The sequence below is a fragment of the Drosophila montana genome, unplaced genomic scaffold, assembly GCF_035044405.1.
Source record: "Drosophila montana isolate Dmon_TW-CO22-7 unplaced genomic scaffold, ASM3504440v1 contig_3619_1, whole genome shotgun sequence".
Taxonomy (NCBI): domain Eukaryota; kingdom Metazoa; phylum Arthropoda; class Insecta; order Diptera; family Drosophilidae; genus Drosophila; species Drosophila montana.
In genome coordinates, this window is record NW_026998503.1 from 154,876 (window position 1) to 181,068 (window position 26,193).

Sequence of the window (26,193 nt, forward strand, 5' to 3'; positions counted from 1 at the left end):
ATATATTAATTTATAAATATATACTCGTTAGTTCGACAAATCAAGCGCACAAAACTTTCAAATACATGAACAAAAAAAATGCATTATTTGAACTCTTCATAAATTTAAAACAATTAAGAAACCGACGCCAAAAAAAAATTAACCACTCTAAGTTTTAATACAAATTGCAGCATTCAAGTGGCGAGAAAAGATATAATAGGTTACAACTTATAAATTTATGATTGATATTAATCAAAAGTAGTGGGCAAAGTTATTCAAAATATACTCATATTTTTTATGGGGCTATATAGGGTACGCTTAGAATGCTGCTGTCTTAGTCGTGTGGTTAAATTCCTACCAGTATTAACAGTTCAGGACTTTGGACTTGCGACGCGTTTCCCCAAACAGGAATGAACAGATGCGATCCAGTGCAAAGGCACCAACAATATCCACTATGAGTACAAGCAGCAATGTTTGACGGAACTGCAAAAAACAAGTTACGAATCAAATAATGATATACATAAGGAGTAATAACTAAGACTACGCACATTTGCTGGAAAGTCGACGATTTCGAAGAATTGCGTCAGGCCGGGCACAACGCCTGTGGTGAGGAACAGCACCAAGGCAGCCGAGGCGCCAATGGCACACATTAGCATGCGATTGGCGCGCAGGCTTTCCATAAAAGGATGGCCCTGAAACACAAACGTTTAATTAGTATATAGCAACCATTTAGCATGTCGGCTAAATACCTTATAGTTCACTGCAATGGTGGCCACCTGCAGCGAGACGCAAATGATATAGACCGTGCTGCTGACAATATTTGGATCATATTTCGTTTTTTCCTCATTATCCATGTCAATATACAGCTTCACCTTGCCCACTCTGCAAAAAGAAACAAAACAACCATTAGCCTTAGGATGAGAGAATAATTATTTTTAAAATGTCGAATATTTTAAACGCAGGGAGACATCCGATATGATTCAATATTAAGGTACACGATGTTGCTTTTATAAAACATCTCGATACAGCCGAAAAGCGAATATATAGATATATTTTCCCGATGTTGAATAGATTTTGAACATTGTATGTAAGAAACATAAAGCTAGTTCTTTGAGAGTTTGGTCAAGACAGATTCGGAATCAAAAGGTATGACCAATAGCTCCTATGGGAGCTATAATATATGGTTCTGGAATGCTGATATAAATTAACGCATATATTATGATAATATCTCAGCAGCACAGTAAAGCTCGTAACTGGCAAGAAAAGATATTAAATATTAAATAACTAATTGATTGTGCCCGTGGAGACTTTATGAAATAGTACGGGCGTTGTGGCTCTCGTAATTGATAAGTTTAAGACATATCTTGAATAATTGAAAGGAATTTTAAACAACAAATTATAATGATATTTTCTGGCGTATATATATAGCAGCCCAATGCATAGATAGAATTAGGCAAAAATTCAAGATATTGACAGGCTCGTTAGCATAGAATCAGACGAGCATGACATGGATCAATTTGGCTTGTGATACTGATCGAGCATATATATATATACTTTAAATACATACTTCTACATCCATTTTTTTTTATCACGGATGTGCCTTATTTACCTGGGTGGCGCCAGCGCCGTTGCTTCACTGGTCAGATAATAGAGTGTGCCAAAGTGTACCGCGAATTGTGTGAGAATTGTCGATATGGTATACAAATTGAATATGTTGGGCAGTGGAGCCACCTTTGATAGAGTTTTCAGTGGCTGCAAAAAGATAATCACAAGAATATTATTAAACTTAACTAAGTAGATTATGCCAAATGCGCCCAGCTCACCTTGGAGCGTGTGATGAACAGAAAGCAAGCCGCTATGAAAATGCCCTGCATGGTGGCCTGGGTATCGCTGAACTTGACGCCATCAATATAGAGCACGGACTGGCAGTAGGCCTGAATAAGTGCGTTTAATGCCAGAATCTTGAACATTTGCAGCGTGGTGACTAGCGTGCAGCGACCCTGCTTGACGATGTGGTTCACTGAAAAGAGGTAGTGTTAAGCATTAGCTCTTTTTTAGAGTAATAGAAATTATATACTTACCACACATAATCGACGATAATTTGCTGGTAAATGGCGCCGCTATGGATGCATCGCCCAGCTTAACCATTGTTTGATCCTCCATGTCGCGCAGAGCGCTCTGTAGACGCGCCTGCGTCCGATCGATATGCTCTTGGCGTCGCCGCAAAGCGCGCTCACGCGGCGACAGCTGCTGATTGGCCGCTGCTGCCGCAGCAGCTGCTGTTGCAGCTGCATTTATTTGTCGCAGTTCGTCTTCGGTACGATTGCGTTTCACGGGTGCGCTGGTCAGCAAGGAGACGCCGACATGGGCGTGCTTGAGGGCGCCCACATCGTTGGTGCCGTCGCCGCACATCAGCGTGTAGTAGCCGAGCTGCTTGAGCGTCGTTATGATATACTCCTTCTGTTTGGGCGCAAAGCGGGCACAGACTGTCACCTGGGGCAGCACCTTGAGCATGTACTGATGGTGCGCTTGCTGCATATACTGTAATCCCTCGCCGGTGATGCACAAATCGTTGGCGGACAGGAGCATTGAAATGTTCTTGCTGCTCTTGGAATCGTCCAGGGGATAGGTGCGATCGCCATCAATGGACACCCAGCTCCATTCGCCGTCGCGTTCGTTTTGTGGTGGCGTTAGTATGACTAGTTTCTTGTTCGTAAAGCGCAGCTCCCGGGCCACATGACAAGCTGTCAGCGGACTGTCGCCCGTAATCATAAGCACCTTATGCGACGATTGGACAAGCTCTTTTATGACAGCCTTCGAGTCCGGTTTCATGGGACACGAGATTATCACAAAACCGGCAAAAATCAATTCACACTCCACATCCTCACGTTTCACCTCACGTATGGACTGCCCACTCAGATTACCAAATTCCTTGATGCCCAGCGCCATGACGCGTGCACCGCGACGAGCGTATTCCAAATAAATCTACAAATACAAGACATAGCTTTGAATAAGAGTTTACTCTATTTTGCTGCACCTATACCCCCACTCACCTTCTCGTAATTGCCGGGAACGTCCTTAAGCATGCCCATTATAACCTCCGGAGCACCCTTAACAGCGCCAATGTATTTGATTTCGTTAGAGAAGGGCACCAGATAGCCGGCCAGGACAGACATGCGTTTTAGTGCCGATGAGAAATGATAGCGTTGAACAATTCGAAGCGGCTTGAGCTTGCCACGCTTGGGTATCACACTGTCCGATTTTGTGAGGTTCCAGTCGACGGCAGCGAGTGCAGCCTTTTCCAGCGGATCACCCACCATGCCGTCATCGAGTACCGCCAGCGAGTGACAACAGGCGAGCACCTGTATTGTGTTGTCCTCGGCCTCATCGATGGGCACACATTTGCCATTTGGCGACAGGCCTGCAATGCCCTCCACCATTAGATTATCCGTGGTCAGGGTGCCCGTCTTATCAAAGCAACAAATCTGCACTTTGCCCGCAAACGGAATGCGAAATGGTTCCGTGCAAAATACATATAATTTGGTTAACTGAATTAGCGACGTATTCACGGCCAGCGTCAGCTCAATGGGCAGATCCGGCGGTATAATCGAGGTCAATATGAGCGCACACTCCAGAAACAGTTTATAGCGATTGCGTTCCGGATCCTCGCTGCCCTTGACCCACACATATGAAGCGGCCGCAACCGCAAATACCATGAGAAAGGCAATAAATGCAAAAGTCTCAGCATTATTCTCCGTGGCACGATTCGCGCCAAAGAGTATGGTGCGCAGCAGTTTGCCCTGGGAGGTGTTGAAGCCAGTGCGTATGACATAGCCAATGCAGCCGCCGTCTGGAGCACGCATCGATTCCTTGCTGGGCGCGGTATGCTGCACCACCTTGGTGCCACCAAATAGCACTGTCAGCTTGCCCTCGCCCTCGGCATCCAGTTCGGTATTGAGCTGTTGCAGCGATTCGAGAGATTCCTTCATTTGTGGCACCGATTCACCCGTTAACATACTCTCGTCCACAATGCAGGTGCCGCGCAATACGACCACATCGCAAGGCACAATGTTATCGTTCTGGGATCGTGTTATGGACACCAGATCACCAGGCAGCAGCTCATCGCTGCCGATTTGACGCCATTTGTTCTGGCGCAGGGCATATATGAAATACGGTTTATTGCCCATTTTACGTATCTCGGACATGTTGCGCAGTTGCTGCTTAACAATTGTGCACTCGAAGGCGATCAACATGAAGAGCGTGAATAGCGAATAATACCAGAAATCGTCCATGCACCACAGACCCACTGAGAATACTTGGAATACAAAAAACGGCGCTGTGGCGCGCTCTATGAACAGCTCATGGAATTCGGGCACAACCATGTCCATTTCATTGTTGCCATAGGTCTGCATAGCTGTCTTAATTGACTGCTCCGTCTCCAGGCCACGGGAGCTGGCATACGTACTCAACAGTTTGTTCACAGGAAACTCAACCGCACGGAATATCGCTTTATCCGGATCCCACACGTATTTGGTCTTCTGGAATACCAGATAGTATTGCTGCTGGCCATCCTCCAGCTTAAGGCTGCGTATGGGCACTATCTTGGAGTTGCCATTGTTCGCTGTGGGTACTACTTTGGCCAGAACGCCCGGCGCCGGCTGCTTGACGCGCCGGCAGGTGAGAAATGCCAGTACATGTACGCTCCAGTAGCAAAAGAGCAGTGTGAGCACATGAAGAAATGCAATGGCCACCACAGCTATGAAGCCGATATCATTCCACGCGGCATTCGCTGCATTGTCGAGTGGCTGCACTTCATTCGTGTTTGTTGCAGCTGCTGCCGTTTCCTGCACAGCCTCGATGTCGTGGCTTTTGTACACGTAGATCCATAGATAAAATGCGGTCAGATAGAGGGGGACAAAGGGCAATACCACGCCACTTAGCGGCGTCGGTTTGCGCACGTGTAATGTCACATATTTTACGAGATCGTCCAGCGCGGCTGGCGGCAGTTTAGTGTAATTTTTTTTATTGTTTTTGTTATTGTTGTCGCCGGCAGCGCCGCCCGTTGTGGCCGATACGCTCATCAGTGCCGGTTTCTTGCAGTCTTTACCTTTCTCGTTGCTTTCGTGTGAGCGTCGTGTTTTCACTCACAACTCTTATTACTTAAAGTTTGTACAAAAAATTAATTGTGAAAAAACGCAACGTTGTCGCACAGCTGCTTGCGTCGCAGTGTGTGCAATCAAAAAATTATATATATATAGATATTTACTCGTTTGTGCACACTGTTAATTTTATAAGCTATCGTCTCGTCACGACTTTATCGATATTGAAACATAGCTCCAGCAGCCCTGGAAGACAACTCTGCTTTGTGCAGACAATATACAACAACTTCTCTCATAAGTCTGCGGGGCTATTTATTATTGTGCTATTTATTAACACTAATTTAAGTTTTTTTCATCTAAAATTTTTGTCAAACGAACAAGTAGAATGTAAAAATGCTGAAGTACATCAAAAGGCAGACGAGTAAGTGATAAAAAGCACGCAGTTTTTGATAAAAAAACAACTGACTGTTTGTGTTTATGTTTTGGTGTCAATTTCTATTTTTCGACGCGCACAAAACAGGCCGCCGACGCAGCTCTAACGAAACGGATGCCAGCAGCGTTGATGATGTGGTAGATTGTGCGGCAGCGGCGCAAAAACGTCATTCGTTGCGCTCTACAACAAGTTTCTGTGATGAGGTCTTCATGGAGGAGGAGACGGAGGCGGCGGCAGTGGCAACTTCGGATGCAATCAGCTTGGGCAACAACAGTTTGCTAAATGTGGGCGCAGCTGCTGATGAAGGTAATGAAGCAAATGTCAGTCACAGTATTTGTATGCATGTGTATGTGTGTGTGATTGTTGTTGATTTTGCTTTTGCTGTGGTCATTTCCGGAACTGCACAATACTCATAAATTGCGCGTTTAATTGACTTGTCACGTTTTGACGCTCTTTACAGACATATTCAAATACAGCTCGCGTCTCTCCATGACGCTAACGGCAATCGTTAGCGAGCCGGATTGTCTGAGCTACTTTTTGCAGTATTTGGAGACCCAAAACGCGCTGCCGCTCATCAAATTCTATTTGGACATAGAAAACTTTAAACGCGCGGCATTAACACAGCTGCACCAGGAGCGGCCACAGGATGCAACGGTTGCGGATACTGCTACATTGGAGGCACCGCAGCTTACGCCTGTTGTCGGCGCATCCATTGCGGAGGAGGAAAACGATGTACCTGAAATGAAAACACTGTGCGATTTGTCCATGCGCAAGCCGCTTACCGATGACGAAAAGAGTCGCATCTATGCGGAGACAAACAAACAGATCAACCATAAGCCAGCAGCTGCGCCGATGGGTCGACCCAAAGCCAGCTCGGAGCTACAGCCGATAAGTGCGGCAAGCATCAACGATGCGATTGCCATTTACCAAAAGTATTTGATTGTTAATGCGCCGCTGTTAGTGGAGCTACCCATTGTCATCTTGGCGCACATATCGCTGTTTTTGTGTGGCAAGGATAGTGACAAATCGACACAACAGCCCGTACCTGCCGGCTGTTTCGACGAGGCGCGCGACTATGTGCTGCAGCAGCTGGAGCGTGATCATTTGCAGGGCTTCCTGCAGAGCAGTTACTACTGCACATATTGCCTGGAGCTGATCGAGGGCGATGCGGCGACACTGAACATCTATGACGTGCTGTACGATGAGCTGGCGCTGTTCTATCTGACCGAGTACCTGGAGCAGCAGCAGGAGCGCGAGTGCCTAGAATTCTGGATAACAGCGATTAACTTTCGCAAGAGCTACGATGATCAACGTGCCGCTCAGTCCGATGCCATGATCATATACGAGCGCTATTTCTCGCTACAGTCCGAGTGTCGTCTGTGGATGTCACAGAAGTTGCGTCTGCGCGTCGAGCAGGCCATCTGTGCGCCCGGTCAGCTGGCACAGGCCTTCGATCTGGCGCTGCTGGTCACAGCCAAATACTTGGAACAAAAGCACTTTGCCAACTTTCTCAAATCGAACATATTCGACAACTATGTCAACGAGCTGAAGGCCAAGACGTGCACACATACGCCGTCGGACACCATAGATAGCTCGAGTCTGCAGCACAAGCTGAGTCTGCGGCGCGCACCCAAATTGTCTGCACAGCAGCGACATCGCAAAACGATGTCCATGTCCGACTGTACGCACATCTCGCAGCACAATACACTATTGGCTGGCCTGGATACGGGTCATAAGCCGGTCAAAGCGTCGACAACAACAACGGCGGCCAACATGAACATCGATGCCAGGCAGCTGACAAATCCGCAGCTGCTCTGGCAGCGTCCAGTGAGTGCGCTCAAATTTGGGCACGTGAACTCGCTGGGCAGATACGAGCGGGACTTTGAGGCCGTAGATGCCGTTTCGAACCACAAAGCTCCAGCCTGGTCGCTGAGCGTTAAGAATGCAATGCGCAAATTGGTAAATCTGCCCGAAGATAATGTGCAGGAGGAGATTGCCTGGCAGGTGGCCGAGATGATTGTTAAGGATGTGACCAGCGTGACGCTGCAGAACAAACATTGATGGAACAAGCACAGCTAACGCAATATTTATTTAGTTTATATACACAAAGGAAACAAATTTATTTATAATTTGGCGCTCAAATATTTGAGGAATCTCGCATTGACAGTGTTGCAAATGCATCTATTTTGAGAGATCGCCAGCCACTTTTTTTGAAGCGGCTGTTGACAACACTGATCAACAAGTGCACAAATCGAACGAAAGCTCTCTTAAATGCAACAATGTTCTCTCCCTCTCTTAAACGCTTGCTCTCTCTCTTTAGCTACTACCACACTACACTCTCTTTAAAGACTACTGAACAAAAAGCAGAAGTTTAATTATTTGTAAAACTTAAGTTATTCATGAACTTTAAAAGCTTTGAAAGCTATCTAAAACGAAACTTTCTCTTGCTCACTCGCTCATTTGTTATGTAAAGCACACACACACACACATACACACACGCAAGTTTCCTTGATTTCGTACCTACAGAAAATATTTTATTGACATTACAAAAACTAAGCATATTTGTTGCAGGACTAACTGTATGAAAAACTATTTAAACTTGTAATTTCATTCCGCTTGGTTTGCTTAATTTTATGTAGTATACAATATTTATGCATATACATAAATATGTTTGCATACTGAAACACTATATAACAAAATAATTGTTACAAATAAACTTTTTTCTATAGAAATTTCAATATTTTTTTAATGGTTTTATTATACAGACAAGAAATAAATATATTTTGATTAATGGACGTGTAAGATTGAGCTAGGAGATTCCAGAAATGAGGTAGAATGAAAGTTCTGTGAAAACTCTGGATTCATAGAAGGCAATGGGAAGATAATAGAAAGTTTCTAGGCTTTAAGGATTCAAAAGTTCAAAAGGATTAAGTTGAAGGAAACCGCACGCGTTTCTTGAATTTTCTCAGTATATCAAGGAGTACTGATAGCTCATTATCTATCTCAAGAGCTTAATTATAATTGTATAAAACTAAAGCATAAGACTAACAACCTCTGTTGTTTCTACTCAGAGGTATTCACGACACTTAAATTCGCAACAGCTGAAGCCTTAGTATTGAAGATCGTCCTCTGGCAGGTTGCCCGTTTCGCTGAACCAGCGCAGGATGCGCAGCATGGTCTTGGCGGAGTACAAACAGAATGGATACTCATTGTAACAGCGATCGGTGCGTCCGCGCAGCGCCAGACCACGACTGAAGGCGCGTCCAATTTTGGCTGGCGCCAGTTCCAGTGAGGATTCCATGAAATTCATCAGCAGCTCGGCCTCTGCCGAATTCGCCTCCGCGCCAGACATTAGCTGACAGATGAGCGACTGCAAGCACTCGAAGGGATCGCGGGCAAGTATGCGCTTCCAGTCAATGGACGCGGCTTGATGCACTGCACCCGCATCCTGCCTGCCATGCACCCAGCTCAGTTCGCGACTCAATGTGGCACGTTTGCCACGTTGCAAAGTCAGCGCCGAGCTGGTCTGTCCGATGAAACTGGTCACCCGTTGCAGATTCAGTGCGGAGCTGGCCTGTCCTGCCAGGTTCGTAATACCCTGTATGGGTCGTATGCGATTCCAGTCCTGTGCCAACAGATGCATCATATACATGGCGCCCAGGCCCATAACGGCCAAAAGTACAACACTGAAAAACGAAGAGCGAAAAGTATTATGCATATAGCTGGCGAGGATTTCGAAAGGCTGCCCACATACCGGACTCCCATTTGCAGTTGCTCAGTTTGAACGCGTCCGTTTAGCTTCGTGGCCAGCGCTTTAATGCGCAGCCTTGTGGCGCGATTTCATGGTTAAAGCCGCGACTATCTCCAGTTTGGCCAGCCAGGCTAGGCTCGCTAGCCACTTTGTTTTGGCCACATTTAAACCAGCCCACAAGCGCACAGCTTTCCGCAGTTGGAATCATGCAGCCATGACATAATCGCCAGCGACTTCGACATCCAATCCAGATGCAGGCGCCAGTTTGATTTGCCCGCCAAACGGGTTCGTGTGGTTTTTCTTTTGCTATTTTCTTTATTTTGTTTTTCCTTTTTCGGTGGGCATGCAACTAGTTTTCCTGCGCCACTTGGTTGGCATTGTTTTTGGCCAAGTTTTGGCTTTTCATTTATCCGTTTGTTATTTGTTATTATTGTTTGCGCCAGTTTCAATGTTGCGGTCAAATAAATTGAACTTTGTGCAAGACACTGACCATGGCAGTGGGTCACGTAGCCAACGGCTGAGGAAAATGCTCGGGAAAAGCCTGCGGCATCCGTTCGGAAAAGCCGCCAAGGTTTCAAAGTTTCCGAGCTTTCTGCAATGTCATGATGCTCGATCAACTTCAAGGCAATCAAGTACTCCATGGCGAATTAAGGAAATCGAAACTGATTTCCAAACTAAAAGTGAGAGCTAGAAAAGCATCCGTTAAATATTTAACAATAACAAAAATCGATTAAAGGCGCCCGAGCAGGGACTCGCTGTTAAACTTTTGAATATTATAATGAAAAGATTTACGAAAAGAAAATAAATAAGCAGTCAAGTTTTTCCTAAAATAGATTATAGGAATAACTGTGAAATCAAAAGAATATTAAAAAGAAATTTAAGCTTATAGCAAAGGTAAAATGAAAAGATATTCAAAAGAAAAATGAAAAGAAAAATCAAATGCTTTTTGAAAAGAAAATTAACAGTCGAGTTTTTATCAATAAATAATACCGAGCAAGAACTCCCGATTCTCTTTAAATATTAAGTGAAATACAAAAATGTTTCGCAAAGAAATTAATAGAAGATCAGATATTGCAATACAATTAAGAGATCTAAGTATTCAAAAAATATATACAGCAGATATATGGATGTGAACTGTTTATCTAAGAAAATATAAAGATAGTCCAAAACTGGGTCACTTGCAGCCAAAAGCTGTCCAAATTTAAGCTTATGGATCATATAAAATAAAAAATATGCACTCGATTATGCATTAGCTTTAAGCTGTGTGCAGAAATCATAATGATAAACTTTTCAAGCAAATCAAATCCAGCTGAAAAGAAAGCTTTTCCAGGCGCCTATAAAATGACGTTGCGCCCAAGCGGCGGCTTCAGTCGAAAAACTGTTTGGGAAAACTGCAAGAGGAAAACGCAACGGCAACATTCACTGCAACAACCGCTTCGCTGGCAAATTGTGGATTACGCAACGGCTCAAAGGAAAGTGAAAGCCAAAAGTGACCATAACGGATGTTGCATCACAGTTTGCCACTCTGTGCAGCATCCACTGAAATCAAGACGAAATGTTTTACGCCGTGATCTTCTTTGCAACAATTGTGCTGCTCTTCCTGATGAGCGGCACAAGGAAGCCGGACAAGTTTCCGCCTGGTAGGTATAAGCCAAAAAGGGGAAGCAGGGAAGCCCTTTTTGGAGAAGTATAAAACTATTCGTGCTATTGGCTAACGGCTAACGGAGAATATTATGATTTTCTAACAATATATTTCCTCTTCCATTATTATTACCAATTAGGTCCACGCTGGTATCCGATTGTGGGCAGCGCCCTGCAGATCTCGCAGCTGCGCATGCGCCTGGGCATGTTCTGCAAGGTGATCGATGAGCTGGCCAGACGTTATGTGAATCCCTATGGCTATTATGGCCTGAAGATTGGCAAGGATAAAGTGGTGATAGCCTATACGAATGAGGCTATCAGCGAGATGATGACCAACGAGGACATTGATGGCCGTCCGGACGGCATCTTCTATCGCTTGCGCACTTTTAACTCCCGTCTGGGCGTGCTGCTGACCGATGGCGAAATGTGGGTGGAGCAGCGTCGCTTCATATTGCGCCACCTCAAAAACTTTGGATTCGCGCGCAGCGGCATGGTGGATATCGTGCACAATGAGGCCAGCTGCCTGCTGCAGGATCTGCGCGCACGGGTCACGGCGTCTGGCGGCAAGCAGGCGCGGATTGAGATGCACGATCTGACAAGTGTCTATGTGCTGAACACACTGTGGTGCATGTTGAGCGGTCGACGCTATGAGCCGGGCTCCCCGGAAATAACCGAGCTGCTGGAGACGTTCTTTGAGCTGTTCAAGAACATCGACATGGTGGGTGCACTCTTCAGTCACTTTCCGCTGCTGCGTTTTATAGCGCCCGATTATTCCGGCTACAATGGCTTTGTGGAAAGCCATCGGGCGCTCTTTACGTTCATGGGCAAGGAAATTGAGCTGCATCGCAGCACGTATCGTAATTATGATGAGCCGCGTGATCTGATGGACAGCTATTTGAGGGCCCAGGAGAACAGCGACAGTCCCATGTTCAGCGATGAGAGCTTGTTGGCCATATGCCTGGATATGTTTCTCGCCGGCTCCGAGACGACCAACAAAAGTCTGGGCTTCTGTTTCATGCATCTTGTTCGACAGCCGGAAATACAGGAGCGCGCCTTTGCCGAAATCAAGGAGGTGGTGGGCCTGGAGCGCATACCCGAGTGGTCCGATCGTGCCAAGCTGCCCTATTGCGAGGCCATCACCATGGAGGCGGTGCGCATGTTTATGCTGCACACCTTTGGCATACCGCATCGCGCCATGTGCGACACGCGCCTGTCTGGCTACGAGATACCCAAGGATACCATGGTAATTGCCTGCTTCCGCGGCATGCTCATTAATGCTGTCGACTTTCCGGAGCCAGAGACATTCGATCCGACACGCTATCTGATCGATGGCCAAATCAAATTGCCAGAGGCCTTCAATCCGTTTGGCTTTGGGCGACATCGTTGCATGGGCGACTTGTTAGGGCGCCAGAATCTGTTCATGTTTACCACAACGCTGTTGCAGCACTTCAAGCTGGTAGCCATTCCCGGCCAGATGCCAGAGGAGGTGCCGCTGGAGGGCGCTACGGCGGCGGTCAAGCCATACGATGCAATGCTGGTGCCCAGATTGTCCTAAGGATTCCAAAACAAATGCAACTTTTATCAGAAGACATCGAAAAAATCAGAGAAACATGTGGAAATGCAACATTGCCTACGTAACAAAGCCGTTATTTAATTGTTAAAAGTTTTTATCGATATACTATCGCAATATATGTTCAGTCAAGCTATCGAAGTATCAGTTGAAAGTTATCGAAGTAATTACTGATAAAGTAAATAATTGCGCTTGGTATGCTGTTTGAGTACGCATACTTGGCTTGATGATAAGGAACATGGAAGAACGAACTTCGAATTATCCCCTAATCCCATTTTTTGTTGAATTATTCAATTCGAATTGAACACAATGTTTTCTACATTCTCTAGTTATGTTTTTAATTTCTCATATAACTATAATTATTATTGTTCATTGTTGTTGGGTTTGTTAAATAGTCTACAAAGTTGTCATTTAGTTAATTTGTTTTTGATTCACATTGATACACATTGATTCATTAATGTTCAATTTCATTTCATGTTGGCCTCTGATATTTCACACGTTCTTCAGCAAACAACAAAAGCATTTCAATTGTGCATACAAATTACAAAATTAAATTTAAGCACTAAAAGTACGATACAAATACGAATACAAATACAAATATATGAAAAACGATTTATCAGCTAAGCGTACAAATATTGCCACAGATTGAATGTTCAATATGTATTTAGAATGCGCATTCAACAATATTTCTTGTTCTCTATTTTCTTTTTTTTCCCTCTTTTTTTTCATTGTTATTGTTATTTAAAGCTATTTGTTTACATGCATAGGTTTTGTGATTTATGCTTGGAAAACATTTTGTTGCTCGAAATCTTTCGATCTGCATTTTGCTCTGGTAAATATATTTACATATATTTTGTTGTTGTTATTTTTCGCTTTGTTTTGCGGTTTTAAAAATTTGAAATTTGTTTATGTGTTGAAATTCTCACTCTTCAGCCTGCTGCTAGACACTGGGCTTACATGATCTTGTTATATGTATATATATATAGATGTATATAGATGTATATATATATATATATATATATACATATATTTATATATATATGTCTATGTTTGGGGTGTGTAAAAACGCTAACAATTGTCACACAAAAAGCAAAGCCAGCGCCATCGATTCATAACTTATTTGCATATTTTAAGCATTTCTATAAAGTAACATTAACTTTTCATATATCTAAGCCATTAGATGATTTTAATATTGTTGCACACACGCCGACACTTTAACGATCTTGGTCCATGATTCCAACGCGCGAGAGGAAGAGTACGTATTATAAATATATATATATATATATATAAAAACTATGGGGTTCGCTTGAGTTTGAATTTCAGGTGAAATAAATAAAGTGAGTTCAAGCCGCAGCGCAGGCAGGTTTTAGCTGCCAGGGCCACAGAGCTCTTGGGGGATATGTTCAGTTCTAGGATTATAGTTAAGTGTTAGGGACTAGGAGACTAGCAAAGCATTCAAAATTTGTGCAACAGCAAACTTGAGACAAATACAAATACAATATTCATAACCACATTCACTATGAACCAAAAAAATAAACACATATACAACTAATGAAATTCCCTAAAAATGTTGCAGCAGTTTTAGAAATCGTTGACATCGTCATCTCCTATATCTAGTGCTTCCGCCAAACGAACGTCGGCAGCTGCTGGGCACAGCAGCAGGCCACAATATAGAGTATCCCAAAGAAGAAGTTCAGCTTGGCCGTTTGCCTGGGCACCACATGCATTGTCTGCTCGTTGCGGAACCTCTTTTCGATTTGAAACGCCTGTGGGAGCGTTATTAACGGCAGCAGGAACCACAGCGAGTACTTTAGCCCAAAGATGAAGAACAGTGAGTAGGGTGTAAAGAGCAGCATGGCATATAGCACATGGGAGGCAGTCCGTCCGATGAGTATGGCTAGCGTTACGATGCCCGCCTTGCCGTCGCTTTCCGCATCGCGCGTATTATTGCTATGCAGTATTGCCTCCGTGTTGAGGGCCAGCGGTATGGCATAGCCCATCGTTGTCCAGTCGACGTGACCCGTTTGCGACATGAACGCAAATAGCACCGAAATGGGCCCAAACAATATCAAGATTACCAGATCGCCCAGGGCAATGTATTTGAAACCAATGCCGCCAGTATATAGAAAGCTCGACGATAGTCCGCCAAAGTAAATCAGCGCCAAATGTTCCATTTTAGCTGGACTAAGCACGGCGAGCAGCACAAAGCCGCCGCAGCCGGCCATGTACAGAATAGCGCCCAGCGAAACCACCTAAAAATAAATAAAATCAATTAAAAACAGCTTGCTAAATAAATATATACAAAAATTTACATATATATAAACAATTTAAACACATTGGGTTTTTGGAATAAGCTACTGCAAATCGGGCCGAACGTAAATTTTAAATGTTGTTTAATCTCTGAACCAAGCCAGGCTCTAATGATATTTATTTTTAAAAAACGGACAGAATTTTTAAATAAATTATTTGCTTTAACAATAGTGGTATTTTATATATATTCAATTATTTTTCTAAATTAGGTGTAATCCCAAGAAAGCTTGGACTCCCAATTTTACATTTCTCTAACCATATTTGGTGGTTGCCATTTTTGGATAGTAATCAAATCTAGCGCGCAAATTCCATATATATAATTCACATAAATAATTAGACAGACAATTTCAGTCATAAAGGTTTATTGCTAGCATTTGAAAGAATGTGCTAAAAGATATATTATATATCATAAAATGCAATGACAAACTCAGTGGGAATTTTTTCATTTCAAATTGGAAAAATGTGACGAACCAATGCTCGAATAACATCCTGGGTTCTCGAAAGAACCGGGCTTTCAAGTTTCGAATAAAACTAGCCAAAATGTTTTCTTTTTTTTTTTTAGTTGAAATTGTGAGCAACTAATTAGATTAAGTTTTATGAGTGCTTACCTCATCCTTGGTGAGTATGTGATCGACCAGAGTACGATCGTCAGCCTTTTGTTTATCGATGCCTTTGATGAAATCGAAATAAGTGTTGACCACATTGCCGGCACAGTGCACGGTGACCACAGTGAAGGCGGTGAGAAAAAATGTGAGCATGGAAAAGTCGGCCGACCATTGCGAGCGGTAGGCGAGCGCGGAGCCGAGCAGCGTCGGCACCAGGCTGGCTGACAGTGACCAAGGACGCAAGGCCAGCAAATAGGTTTTCAGTTTCATAAACGTGCCGGAGCTGTAATCGTTGGTGTTAATTACTGAAGCTGTTTTGCCGTTTGACGTCGCAGACGCCAACGACTCGTGACCGGTGCCGCCATTTACCAAACGCTGCCTGAGCAGCTGGGCTGTTGACGTCATGGCCGTTGCCGTTGCCGTTGCCGCCGCCTTTTCCTGCGCTGAAGCTTCCTGCTGCTCGTATTCGCTCCGACTTGTTGCCATTGCAAGCGCTGTGTTCAACTGGCAACTGGGATCTTTGCATTCACCAGCTGAGGCCCAAGTTCGTTGGAAAAATTTGCTCTTGCTGACCTCGAATAGTTATGCGGGCGCTCTTTCTTTTGTTTACAAAAGCATCAATATTCCTGCAGTGTGTTCACTATTCGGGCTAATATTGTATATACAGCATCATGTGTGTGCTTGTGTAGTATATATGCTTGAGGCAGGGGGTGGCGCTGGCTGAGGCAGCTCCAACAACAAAATTTCACCAACAGCCTGCGTGCTCCAAATCCCAATTGCTCGTTACACTCTCGCCGCTGCCCTTATTTTGCCTCCAGCTGCGCCGCGCCAAACAAGTTGCATGTATGCAACGCTCACGTTTTTTGATATAAAAATATATACAAATAAATTTCACTTGTTCTTTTTATTTATTTTGCAAGCAATATCAGATTGCTAGCGAGAGAAGAGAGAGCCTAATCAAACAAACCAACTGTCACGTCAGCGCTGCACAGTTCGGCCACACTGCTCAAATTAGTGCATTTAAATTTAAATATTTTGCAACACTAATACTGCACAGTATGCAGCACGTTATTTCTACCCGCTAGCCTGTTTTGCTTGCATGCCTTGATAGCACTACAGATTTAATTAGGTAATGGAACTTAAAATAAACTATTTAACAGTATATCGAACTAATTTTATCGCTTATCAATTTTTGTATGTGTTGATTGGTATATCCCATTTCGATTGACTCTTGCGCTATAGGCATGTTACTCAAAAACGGTTTGCTTACATTTTACCTATCAGCGTACTTTGCGAGCCAGCCCTGAACGTTGACCAACAGCTGTTGCATTGCTCAAAATGTTTACATACAAATAATACACAAACGCTAAAAACATGGACTTTAATGTGCACAAGATATGTCGGGTGTGTCTAGAGGAAGGCGCGCCAAGTCCACTTACTTCCATTTATAGCACTGACTTTGCCATGATGCCCTCCCAAATGTTAATGATGTGCTCAAAGATTCGGGTAAGTTTCGACCACTTGACTACCTTCAATTAATTCACAAATGGCATTTTCAGGTCTATAAGACCGATGGATTACCTGCCGGCATTTGCAATAACTGCCTCTATAGGCTGGGAGTAGCCTATCACTTTCAGCAGGAGTGCGAAAACAGCGATATGCGTTTGCGTCAATACTTGGGCTTGCACGAGTCCTGGCGCCATGATGCCGCCACAAATACCGAGTTTGCGGCCAACAAAATCAAGCCCCTGCCTCCAAATATTCAGCTCAACTCTAGCGATGAAGAGGAGAGCCAAACTGACGTTAAGCGTAGCAAGCGTCGCTCGCGCTACCAGCGCAAACCTCCCGAAAGCCACAAGAAACGCGGACCCAAGCCAGTGCCCAAGCTGCCGCACACATGCTATGTGGCCACATGCCACAAGAGCTTCAAGTGTGCCGCCCAACTCACTCAGCATATAAGGACGCACACCGGCGAAAAGCCATATGCGTGCAGCTATTGTGCACAGCGCTTTGCCCAGAAGTACAATCTGAAAGTACACGAGAGAACGCACACCGGCAATAAGCCGTTTCAGTGCGAGATCTGTTCCAAGCAGTTCTCAGCGCTGGGCAACTTTCAGGCGCATCAGAAGATTCATAGCGGCGTACGAGATCAGATCTGTTCGCTCTGCCAGAAGGCATTCTACACGGCTGGCGATCTATCCAAGCACATGATCACGCACACGGGCATCAAAAATCATCATTGTGATGTTTGCGGCAAGTCTTTTAGTCGACGTCGCGATATGCGCGTACACAAACTAAAGCTGCATCCACTCGAATCCAGTACGGAGCATGAAATTGTCGATGACGACGATGATGAGCCCATTGACACGGATCCGGTGGGTCTCGATACCCTAGAGCATGCGCACTTTAAGTGTCCCGACTGTGATAAGGCCTACGATACAGCTGATAGCTTAAGTCTGCATTTTCGTACCCACGCGGCGAATAATAATATATTGAACTTGCCACTGCCACCGCCGGCACCGCCACCTATGTCGCATCACTATCATCACCATCATCCAGGTGCAGCGCCACCATCCACAGCAGCTATGCATCATCACGATGCCCTGCAGCTGCACCATTTGGCGCCGCCAAACGCAGCTACCCAAATGGGCATGGCGGCAATGGCACATATGCTGGCACCACCACCACCGCCACCACCCACGCCCAGCGACGGTCGCTACACCATGCTGCATCACACGGCGGCGCAACGTCTGCACTACTAGAAATTAAAGTACATAGTTAATAAATATGTATAGTATAAGACCAATGTCCCGAAATAGCTAACTTATTAAAGAAAACATCTTCAACCAAATACATTTGTATATATGCCCTTAAAAATTACCATAGAGTCAGTTTGATCAGATAGCTATGACAATAGTTATACGCAAATGCGTTAGAAATTTTGGTTTCTGTTCTCTTTTGTTTCTATTACGTTAAAGAAATTTTAAACTATTTTTTTAATATTATGAACACTTTTATTTAAGCATTACATATGCATATATGTATATATAAAATGGAATTGTTTTTGTCATATTTGCTTTGTATTCGTTTTGTACAATAAATATAAAAAATTTGGCAAGCACAGCTTCTATAAGATCATTGCTTAAATGCACAACTAAAATCACTTAAAATGTCATTATACACATACATTTAACCGTAGTTATACTGTATGCTGATGTCTGCTCTACAATTCTTTGTATAAATAATGTTTGTCTTGAGTATAGAAAAATTGTCATAATTCATATATTGGTTTGTTTGGTATGTATCGTTATCGTTGGTATTATGCTTCGGCTCCATATAAAATATATATGTATGAGAAACTACTTGTTAAATATTGCTTTATATACGACTGCCATTTTTGACTACTCTGACTCTACTTTAGCTTAGCCCTTAGCCATTCCTCGGTTAACTCGTCCAGTTCGCGTATCTCATAGACGCGTGTCAAATCCACCTCCCGCTGCAGTGCGCTCTTTGTGCAGGCGTACATCATCTGCAGCTCTATCTGACTGTCGCGCGGTGTATAGAATATGAAGCACATTGGATATGAGACGCGTTGATCGTCGTGCACCATTTTGTATGTGTAGATAACATAGCGTGGCTGATGGCCGGGCAGTGAGTCTTGCAGCTCCTCGACCGATATATCATCAATAAACTCATCAAGCACCACCGATTGCTTCTCCCTGTCCACTTTTACTAGATATACCAAGGGTTGGTAGGAAAGGAGGAAAGATAAAAAGCCATCAATCAACGCTCGATTTGCTTTAGACACGCACGCCATGCCTTGGGGCCTCTATGACCACATTGTTACCATGGCGATGCGTACATAGATCAAAATTTATAAATTGCCCACTTACATATTAGCGCCGAGTTGGTCTTGCTTTTGCGAAAGCGAAACTTTTTTAGTTCTTCAAGCACTTCATTGCTTATGTCGCATATTTTGTTATCACCCTGCAATGCAGCGAAAGAAATTAGTAAATGTATCAAAAATCACCTTCTTTATCGTCTCATAAACAAAAACGCAAACACAAAAACAAAAAGCGACCCGCCCACATCTCGACTGGCCGCACTTAGCAAAACTATTAGTCATAGCTCGGCGAAGGATGCATTGCATATTAACAAACAGAATCTTACCATGAAGATCGGACTGCACTTGGCTTTTATTGTTGAAAGGGATTGGTTTTTTTGGGAATAAAAGAAGGCCGCGGACAATACAAACAATAAAACTATGGCCGTGTAGCTCCTTTGCTTTTACTCAACACTAACAGCTAAACATACAGATGTGGGCACCCCAAAACGTTTACATTAACTAAAATGTTATTAACAGCGCGCACTAATTTGCTTCTCGCAAAACTGGTATTTTTTCAGTTTTACCAATACTTTAATATGTTTGGCTGATGCAGGTTGGTATAAAACTACACAGCTGTCAAGTTGATATACTGCAAAGGTGTAACATACTTGACCTTTTTTGGGAAGTGTCTAATTAACGGTAACAGACGCCTAACCAGCCAGCTGTTGTTTAACATTAGCTATCACCTATAATATCGAATATACATTAAGTTATTAACGACATGGCGCGCAAAAAGAGATGATGAGAATGATTTTCTTTCTTTTTAAAATAATATATAATAAGAAATATCTTATATCAATAATTCAATTATTTACAGTTATTTGAACATAAAAAACTATCAACGTTATCAACATCAACGCGTTTTATTGTTCGGTTATCGATCATTTTTGCGAAGTGTTGCAAATCGCTCAGCTTTTAGCGCCAAAAAGCAGCCAGGATGCTAAAATTTACCGTTTGTTGTTCCTCGAAAATTAGAATTAAATGCAAAAACACAATTTGGAAGCACTATGCCGTTAGAACGAATGAATTTAAGCGTAAATGAGGATATCAACCTGTTAAAGCCTTGCTGGATAGCTGGCGACAGAAAATATTCAACTTCGCAATTTGTTAAGGTGTTTGCGCGTCATGAAATCAACGCCATTGACGTTGCTGCCAGCTGGTAAGTGTTTATGTAGTTGTTCCTCTGGCTACTATAATCTGAAATTGATAATATTTTGTATTGCTAGTGATCAAATAAGGGACATGATTGACTACAATCAGGCAAAGACAGGAGGAACTGACAATGCACTCGACACATGTAGCCGTAGAGTTTCTATATTTAAGGACCTAACACGCCTCACGTTCGGCGTAAGCTACATTCTGAGCCAACAGGTGTCCACGCTGCTGGGTAACTTTATAAACAAACAATTTGCTATTGCATGTTCATGATTATTGTTGTTGCACAGATGATACTAAACATTTGCTGGATCAAGTCATGGGCAACAACTTGGAAATACCATGTCAGGCGGAGCCACTACGTCAAACGCAGACACACGGTTGTCGTAAGCGGAAGCGAATCATCGCTACAAAAACGACTACGATGTGTTTGGCCAAGCGCGCTAGAATTTCTGATCCTCAGTTGTTGGACGAGCAAAAAATAGACTACTATAGGCACATGTTATCTGAATCGCAGCTGTGGAACACAGAAACTGAAAATCTAGAGATTGAGGAGGTCTGTCAAGTACCAGTGCATAATTTGCAGCATAGCATTTAATCTGTATACTTTGTCGTCTAGTCTCGAACCATTGAAGTGGCACGCACGTGCTCAGCAAAGCATATGATTAGCGTCACACATGAACTGACTATGACTGAGCTCGGCCAGGACATAATGTGGAACGATGGCTTTGGTGAATCAAATCAAGTGGATGTTACTGCTCTTGACGAGTTTCTTCCATTTAGAAATTCCTGTATGACAATCTTTTACGCTATATGTTTCATATAATTTACACTTATTTGTTTTTTTTAGTAAAGCGCAAATCGACTGATTTAATGCCAACTGGTATTCTGTGCTACAAAATGCCCAGATTAGCAACAAGCTCGGATGTGCCGAATACTAACGATAATCCGCAAGCACTCGATCTACATCAAGAGATTGAGCCCCTTGCATTGCCGCCGGTACCGCCGCTACCACCACCAATTGTTGCTCCGAAGCCTAAGCCAAAATTAAAGCGCAAGTGCAAATTGGTAGATAAATGCATTAAGTTAACGCGCGAGGTGCTCTTACGCGATAGGGAACTTCTATATAACAAACTGGAAAGTGCAAAACATGTTAAACCTCAGATTATGAAGTATGGTAATAATAGTAAAACATTGCTGAACAGCTTTAGGCAAGAGTAAGAATTCGCAGTTTTTTTAACTCTTCTTTTTTAATAACAATACTTTTGCCTGGTGCAGTCATCTTTTTCCAGAACGTTTAAAAAGAGATTTACAGCTGAGCAGCGAACGACTCGAGTTGGACTGTGAATATACCTTACGCACTATATTCGGTGCTGATTATAGTGATAATCTGGTCGGTGAGATCTTGTCGGCAATCCCAGTAATGCCTCAACGGACAATCCCCTTAGAAGAGGCTCCTATGCCAGTGCTAGAGCCAGCTGAGAACCCATCACCTCATGTACTTGAGCTGCATCAATGCAGCAATAGCAATAATAACAACATATACGAGCACATAAAAAGTTATGAGGAAAAGAATTGTGGTATGTAAACTTGTAATTTGAGTTGTATTTGTTAACTCATGTCTGACTTATTTTCAACAAAGATTCATTGAGCATAATGATGGATTTGCTCAACATATGGCGCAATGATCCCGACAGAAAATCTATTGATGCCAACAAGTTTGTAAAGTCCTTTCCGGATCGCATTAAAGCGGCTTTGGCTTTTAGCCATTTGTTAGGTAAGACTGGATTTATATTAAAGTATGATAAAAACTCAACATATTTAACAATAAAATGATCTTAACAGCTCTTTCACGTGATGGCTTTTTAAAGCTCTCCACAAAGCCGGAATCTGTTGAAATTGATGCCATTACGTTGGGTGAAGAATCTATCAGACTTATCGAAAATGTTTCGAGCTTTGAACAGCTAAATTAATTGAAACTCATTTCTTCGGGCGAAGCATCTATTTCGAGCTTCGGGCAGTTCAATTAATTACTACTCTATTGCTTATATATTTTGTTTTTCTTAATTTTTTTTTTATAAAAACTCGTTCCTTGTTATCGTTATCATAACTATAATTCATTAACATTTTTGTAATTCTCTAAATCGTTCTTTGTTATCTTTTGTCTTAAACTTCTGTACTTAATCCCAGGACAACCAAAATATATGAAACAAAATTATTGAAATTAAATACCAATTTGCTGGGCCAAACCCGCATAAATATGCAGCGAACTGAAGCCGATGATGGCGGCCACCAGCGCCTTAACCGCAATCGCTGACCAGGGTCCAATGCTCAGTATATGCAACAGTCCTTCCAGCCAGACGCCTTTGAAAATGGTGACTGCCAGCAAAATGGAGACTAGTGGTTTTAATGCCTTGTTGAGATCATGTCGCGTAAACAGCCAAATCAGCGTGGCAGTGGTCAGGTGCTGTACGAGCAGGACATTGGACTCCAGGCATTTCTGGATGTAGATCCAGCTGAACTCGGTGCCGCGGGCGCCCACCCACAGCATAATGCCACGGGAGAGTATTACCTCCGCGGTAGCCCCTAAAATATATGAAGGTATTTGTAATGCATGTTTTATCATTCATGTGGACCACTTACAACCCAGCCCAGCGGTAATAAGTTTGGAATGGCCCTTGCCAGGTATGCGGCTTAGAATTAGCGCGAACCCAAGTAGATCTGCCACATCCACGCTGCAGCGCAGAATCTCCTATATTTAGATTCGTTTAATTAGATTTGACCCAATTTTTAGATTTGTCCAACCACTTACCGCAAAGAAATTGAACTCCCCGCTATTTGACGCTGAATCCGAGTAGAAGAATGTGGCTAAAACGAGCATTTTACAGAGCTGTGTGAATATGTAAATACAACCCGCTTGCACGCATTTCCAGAATGCGCCATACTCTGACCTGAAAAGATAAAAAATGTTTATTGATTAACACGATTTATTGGTTGCCCCAATATAGCATCTAGTACTTACAGGCCCGAGTATTTGTATGTAAAGTAATATGGCAAAAGAAGCGCAACACAGTTTCCAAAGTGATAGAGCGTCATTTTCTCTTATAAACCACGACTTTTTCTGTTAATTAAGTTGAAACATTAATTTATTGTACAATTGGCACACGAGACATCAATGAAAAAAAACACTAGGCAGAGGAAGAACGGCGAGAGTAGCAGCAGCTGTCAAATATTGCCGGTGGCGCTGTCAACTTGTGTGAATTTGGTAATTAAATACCAACAGAGCGAAAATATTAAATACTTTTTTAATAAAAAAAAAAAGCTGAATAATAATAAAAGTAAGATTTCGTATATATATAAAATATTTTGTAAGAAAACTCGAAGGTTTGAGTTTATTAATTAAAACATGTTTGTTTTTTAGCTCACATGTTAATTTAATTTGTTCAGTTTTAGTATTAATTTGTCCTACAACTTTTAATTGCGTTGGCAGCTCGAAGCACCAGCAACACGTCATCTGTCATCTGGGAAAGCTTGGCTGTGTGTGTGTGTATGAGTTTTTTTTAGGACAAAATATCCAGCAACTCTTGATTAAATCGCCAAATTCCACAGAATATGTTCTTAAGAAATTTATAAAAATATATTCAGCGTAAACACAAAATTCGGCCAAAAGCGACAGCACGTAAAACTGAATCGCCTGTAGATTGCAAAACAACAATTTTCGCCAATAGTTTCGCAAGTCAATACACGACAAAAACAACAGTAAAAGCACACAACGCAGTGCATGACGAATGCAAGAAAAAGCAACGTCAACAACAAATACTTTAACAACAACAACAACAACCAGTAGAAGAGCAGCAGTAGCAGAGGATCAAGGCAGCTGAGCAGCTTGACTTGAAATGAGATGCAAACTCGACGTCGACATCAACAAACGGACCAGCAGGAATTCAGCAGCAATTATAGTGCCCCGCAATTGCCACTGCAGCAGTCACTGCAACAGCCACAGCAACAGCAGCAGACGTTGATCCAACCGCGGCAAACCCAATTATTGTACGTAGCTCAGCAGCCCACGTTCGAGGCTGCTATTAATATTGGCGACGCGCAATCCAGTGCAGAGGCAGACGACAAATACGATAAGGCAGCCCGCCAGTGGAATTTGTTCAGTGGCATCTCGTCGCGCTCCGGCCAGGCGCTGCGCACGTACATACAGCAACCACTGAGCGCCGCTGCGGCTGTTGTTACCGGAAATCATCCAAACCAAACACAAATCTCCGACAATAATAACAGCAGCTACGATAAAAGTCTCTATAATTTTGGAGCGCCCCAAACACAGGTAGAGCCTGACGAGTTTGACTTGGCAGCGGAGCAGGAAGTGTTTATAATGGCAGCACGAGATCGTACGGGCGAGTTCGCCAATGCAATACGTTCGCTACAGTCACGGAACATCTCAAGAGCGGTTAATATACGGGATCCACGCAAGGCCAAACAAGTGCAGAGCTATTCCGAGTTCATGATGGTGGCCCGTTTCATAGGCAAGAATATTGCCAGCACATATGCCAAACTGGAGAAGCTGACCATGCGTACGTCAATCCCTCATAATATCAAATTCCATATAACGCTCACATATTTCCCATTAAATTGCAGTGGCCAAAAAGAAGAGTCTGTTTGATGACAGACCGCAGGAGATACAGGAGCTGACGTACATCATCAAAGGTGATTTGAATGCCTTGAATCAACAGATCGCCAAACTACAGGACATTTCCAAGGATCAGCGACGCACCACAAACGGCAAGCATCTGGTATCACATTCCTCGAACATGGTGCTCGCCCTGCAATCCAAGTTGGCCAGCATGAGCACAGACTTCAAGCAGATCCTTGAAGTACGCACTGAAAATCTCAAGCACCAGAAGACGCGACGCGATCATTTTAGCCAGGGACCAGGACCGCTGGCCGCACACACCGTTTCGCCTTCGACTGCCAAACAGGGCTCCCTGCTGCTTAGCGAGGAGAACCAAGCAGTTAGCATAGATATGGGCGGCAGCGATACGACGCCGCTGCTGGGACCGCCGGCGCGCCTGCAGCAACAGCAACAGCTGGCCATTTACGACGAGTCCGACACGTATGTGCAACAGCGTGCCGAGACCATGCAAAACATTGAGTCCACAATTGTGGAACTGGGTGGAATATTCCAACAGCTGGCGCATATGGTTAAAGAGCAGGAGGAGATTGTTGAACGCATCGATACGAATGTGGCGGACGCGGAATTAAATATTGAGGCAGCGCATGGCGAGATACTCAAATACTTTCAATCCGTTTCAAAGAATCGTTGGCTCATGATTAAGATATTCGGTGTTTTAATATTTTTCTTCCTGTTCTTTGTTGTTTTTATGTCATAATTAATGCTAAATACCCCAAACCCTGCCCCGCTCGATTCAATTCTAAATTATTGTGAATACATGGCATATACACATTATATATATAAATATATTTTTATGGAAATGGAGTTTAAAATGTACAAAAGCAAACATTGCATTCTTGATTCCAATCCAAAACCGAACCGACTAAAGATTGTAAAATAAAGTTATCAAGAAACGTACGAATCTGATGTTGTTTCCATGTTGAACTTGAAGAATTATATCTATCTTGTAGGCTGGAAGGCTGATAAGAACACGTTCTAATCTTTACGATGCAAAGTGTTGGGGCCCGTGTGCTACTTCATAGATATGTAGTTACAAATTGGACTAGTCTGCTCCAACACTCAGTCGAA

At 43.3% G+C, this 26,193-nt stretch overlaps 10 protein-coding genes across 10 annotated transcripts; 5 read left to right on the forward strand and 5 right to left on the reverse strand.

Moving 5' to 3' along the window:
- Positions 1–172: 172 nt before the first annotated feature.
- On the reverse strand, positions 173–5,395 carry LOC135435482 (endoplasmic reticulum transmembrane helix translocase). The gene is made up of 8 exons (XM_064692553.1): positions 5,246–5,395; positions 3,033–5,138; positions 2,061–2,964; positions 1,803–1,999; positions 1,589–1,731; positions 729–861; positions 528–671; positions 173–462 (listed from the first exon to the last, which is right to left on the reverse strand). Exons 2-8 carry the CDS (start codon positions 5,058–5,060, stop codon positions 343–345), a joined length of 3,669 nt encoding a protein of 1,222 aa, XP_064548623.1. The 5' UTR covers positions 5,061–5,138; positions 5,246–5,395; the 3' UTR covers positions 173–342.
- On the forward strand, positions 5,358–7,816 carry pkaap (A-kinase anchoring protein pkaap). The gene is made up of 3 exons (XM_064692554.1): positions 5,358–5,499; positions 5,599–5,817; positions 5,972–7,816. Exons 1-3 carry the CDS (start codon positions 5,472–5,474, stop codon positions 7,570–7,572), a joined length of 1,848 nt encoding a protein of 615 aa, XP_064548624.1. The 5' UTR covers positions 5,358–5,471; the 3' UTR covers positions 7,573–7,816.
- Positions 7,817–8,602: 786 nt separating this feature from the next.
- LOC135435455 (uncharacterized) lies at positions 8,603–9,904 on the reverse strand. The gene is made up of 2 exons (XM_064692517.1): positions 9,266–9,904; positions 8,603–9,197 (listed from the first exon to the last, which is right to left on the reverse strand). Exons 1-2 carry the CDS (start codon positions 9,274–9,276, stop codon positions 8,621–8,623), a joined length of 588 nt encoding a protein of 195 aa, XP_064548587.1. The 5' UTR covers positions 9,277–9,904; the 3' UTR covers positions 8,603–8,620.
- Positions 9,905–10,536: 632 nt separating this feature from the next.
- Positions 10,537–12,777, forward strand: LOC135435451 (probable cytochrome P450 303a1). Its single transcript, XM_064692514.1, has 2 exons — positions 10,537–10,902; positions 11,044–12,777. Exons 1-2 carry the CDS (start codon positions 10,818–10,820, stop codon positions 12,456–12,458), a joined length of 1,500 nt encoding a protein of 499 aa, XP_064548584.1. The 5' UTR covers positions 10,537–10,817; the 3' UTR covers positions 12,459–12,777.
- Positions 12,778–12,909: 132 nt separating this feature from the next.
- Positions 12,910–16,361, reverse strand: heix (UbiA prenyltransferase domain-containing heix). The gene is made up of 2 exons (XM_064692516.1): positions 15,392–16,361; positions 12,910–14,725 (listed from the first exon to the last, which is right to left on the reverse strand). The coding sequence occupies exons 1-2, from the start codon at positions 15,872–15,874 to the stop codon at positions 14,087–14,089; spliced, it is 1,122 nt and encodes a 373-aa protein (XP_064548586.1). The 5' UTR covers positions 15,875–16,361; the 3' UTR covers positions 12,910–14,086.
- A 306-nt stretch (positions 16,362–16,667) lies between these two features.
- On the forward strand, positions 16,668–18,271 carry LOC135435453 (zinc finger protein 32). Its single transcript, XM_064692515.1, has 2 exons — positions 16,668–16,894; positions 16,948–18,271. Exons 1-2 carry the CDS (start codon positions 16,763–16,765, stop codon positions 18,148–18,150), a joined length of 1,335 nt encoding a protein of 444 aa, XP_064548585.1. The 5' UTR covers positions 16,668–16,762; the 3' UTR covers positions 18,151–18,271.
- Positions 18,272–18,379: 108 nt separating this feature from the next.
- On the reverse strand, positions 18,380–19,710 carry GMF (Glia maturation factor). The gene is made up of 3 exons (XM_064692520.1): positions 19,559–19,710; positions 19,282–19,375; positions 18,380–19,120 (listed from the first exon to the last, which is right to left on the reverse strand). The coding sequence occupies exons 1-3, from the start codon at positions 19,559–19,561 to the stop codon at positions 18,801–18,803; spliced, it is 417 nt and encodes a 138-aa protein (XP_064548590.1). The 5' UTR covers positions 19,562–19,710; the 3' UTR covers positions 18,380–18,800.
- Positions 19,711–20,195: 485 nt separating this feature from the next.
- On the forward strand, positions 20,196–22,672 carry c(2)M (crossover suppressor on 2 of Manheim). The gene is made up of 8 exons (XM_064692541.1): positions 20,196–20,433; positions 20,501–20,661; positions 20,720–20,985; positions 21,049–21,220; positions 21,280–21,646; positions 21,708–22,009; positions 22,072–22,206; positions 22,275–22,672. Exons 1-8 carry the CDS (start codon positions 20,282–20,284, stop codon positions 22,400–22,402), a joined length of 1,683 nt encoding a protein of 560 aa, XP_064548611.1. The 5' UTR covers positions 20,196–20,281; the 3' UTR covers positions 22,403–22,672.
- LOC135435474 (BOS complex subunit TMEM147) lies at positions 22,522–23,592 on the reverse strand. Its single transcript, XM_064692543.1, has 4 exons — positions 23,452–23,592; positions 23,242–23,380; positions 23,073–23,181; positions 22,522–23,015 (listed from the first exon to the last, which is right to left on the reverse strand). The coding sequence occupies exons 1-4, from the start codon at positions 23,523–23,525 to the stop codon at positions 22,654–22,656; spliced, it is 684 nt and encodes a 227-aa protein (XP_064548613.1). The 5' UTR covers positions 23,526–23,592; the 3' UTR covers positions 22,522–22,653.
- Positions 23,593–23,950: 358 nt separating this feature from the next.
- On the forward strand, positions 23,951–26,026 carry Syx5 (syntaxin 5). The gene is made up of 2 exons (XM_064692550.1): positions 23,951–25,006; positions 25,071–26,026. The coding sequence occupies exons 1-2, from the start codon at positions 24,331–24,333 to the stop codon at positions 25,820–25,822; spliced, it is 1,428 nt and encodes a 475-aa protein (XP_064548620.1). The 5' UTR covers positions 23,951–24,330; the 3' UTR covers positions 25,823–26,026.
- Positions 26,027–26,193: the final 167 nt, after the last annotated feature.

What these genes read in the sequence shown, in the direction of transcription:
- heix (XM_064692516.1), bottom strand. Translation starts at nt 15,874, where the DNA reads ATGGCAACAAGTCGGAGCGAATACGAGCAGCAGGAAGCTTCAGCGCAG. An exon ending in ACATACTCACCAAGGATGAG is followed by an intron (nt 14,726 to 15,391) that starts GTAAGCACTCAT and finishes ATTTATTTTTAG; the next exon opens with GTGGTTTCGCTGGGCGCTAT.
- pkaap (XM_064692554.1), top strand. Translation starts at nt 5,472, where the DNA reads ATGCTGAAGTACATCAAAAGGCAGACGA. An exon ending in GTACATCAAAAGGCAGACGA is followed by an intron (nt 5,500 to 5,598) that starts GTAAGTGATAAA and finishes CGCACAAAACAG; the next exon opens with GCCGCCGACGCAGCTCTAAC. An exon ending in GGGCGCAGCTGCTGATGAAG is followed by an intron (nt 5,818 to 5,971) that starts GTAATGAAGCAA and finishes CGCTCTTTACAG; the next exon opens with ACATATTCAAATACAGCTCG.
- GMF (XM_064692520.1), bottom strand. An exon ending in GACCAACTCGGCGCTAATAT is followed by an intron (nt 19,121 to 19,281) that starts GTAAGTGGGCAA and finishes TGGTATATCTAG; the next exon opens with TAAAAGTGGACAGGGAGAAG.
- Syx5 (XM_064692550.1), top strand. Translation starts at nt 24,331, where the DNA reads ATGCAAACTCGACGTCGACATCAACAAACGGACCAGCAGGAATTCAGC. An exon ending in ACTGGAGAAGCTGACCATGC is followed by an intron (nt 25,007 to 25,070) that starts GTACGTCAATCC and finishes ATTAAATTGCAG; the next exon opens with TGGCCAAAAAGAAGAGTCTG.
- LOC135435482 (XM_064692553.1), bottom strand. Translation starts at nt 5,060, where the DNA reads ATGAGCGTATCGGCCACAACGGGCGGCGCTGCCGGCGACAACAATAAC. An exon ending in ACGGCGCTGGCGCCACCCAG is followed by an intron (nt 862 to 1,588) that starts GTAAATAAGGCA and finishes TTCTTTTTGCAG; the next exon opens with AGTGGGCAAGGTGAAGCTGT. An exon ending in CCATTGCAGTGAACTATAAG is followed by an intron (nt 672 to 728) that starts GTATTTAGCCGA and finishes TTTGTGTTTCAG; the next exon opens with GGCCATCCTTTTATGGAAAG.
- LOC135435453 (XM_064692515.1), top strand. Translation starts at nt 16,763, where the DNA reads ATGGACTTTAATGTGCACAAGATATGTCGGGTGTGTCTAGAGGAAGGC. An exon ending in TGATGTGCTCAAAGATTCGG is followed by an intron (nt 16,895 to 16,947) that starts GTAAGTTTCGAC and finishes TGGCATTTTCAG; the next exon opens with GTCTATAAGACCGATGGATT.
- LOC135435474 (XM_064692543.1), bottom strand. Translation starts at nt 23,525, where the DNA reads ATGACGCTCTATCACTTTGGAAACTGTGTTGCGCTTCTTTTGCCATAT. An exon ending in ACATACAAATACTCGGGCCT is followed by an intron (nt 23,381 to 23,451) that starts GTAAGTACTAGA and finishes TTATCTTTTCAG; the next exon opens with GTCAGAGTATGGCGCATTCT. An exon ending in TATTACCGCTGGGCTGGGTT is followed by an intron (nt 23,016 to 23,072) that starts GTAAGTGGTCCA and finishes CATATATTTTAG; the next exon opens with GGGCTACCGCGGAGGTAATA.
- LOC135435451 (XM_064692514.1), top strand. Translation starts at nt 10,818, where the DNA reads ATGTTTTACGCCGTGATCTTCTTTGCAACAATTGTGCTGCTCTTCCTG. An exon ending in GCCGGACAAGTTTCCGCCTG is followed by an intron (nt 10,903 to 11,043) that starts GTAGGTATAAGC and finishes ATTACCAATTAG; the next exon opens with GTCCACGCTGGTATCCGATT.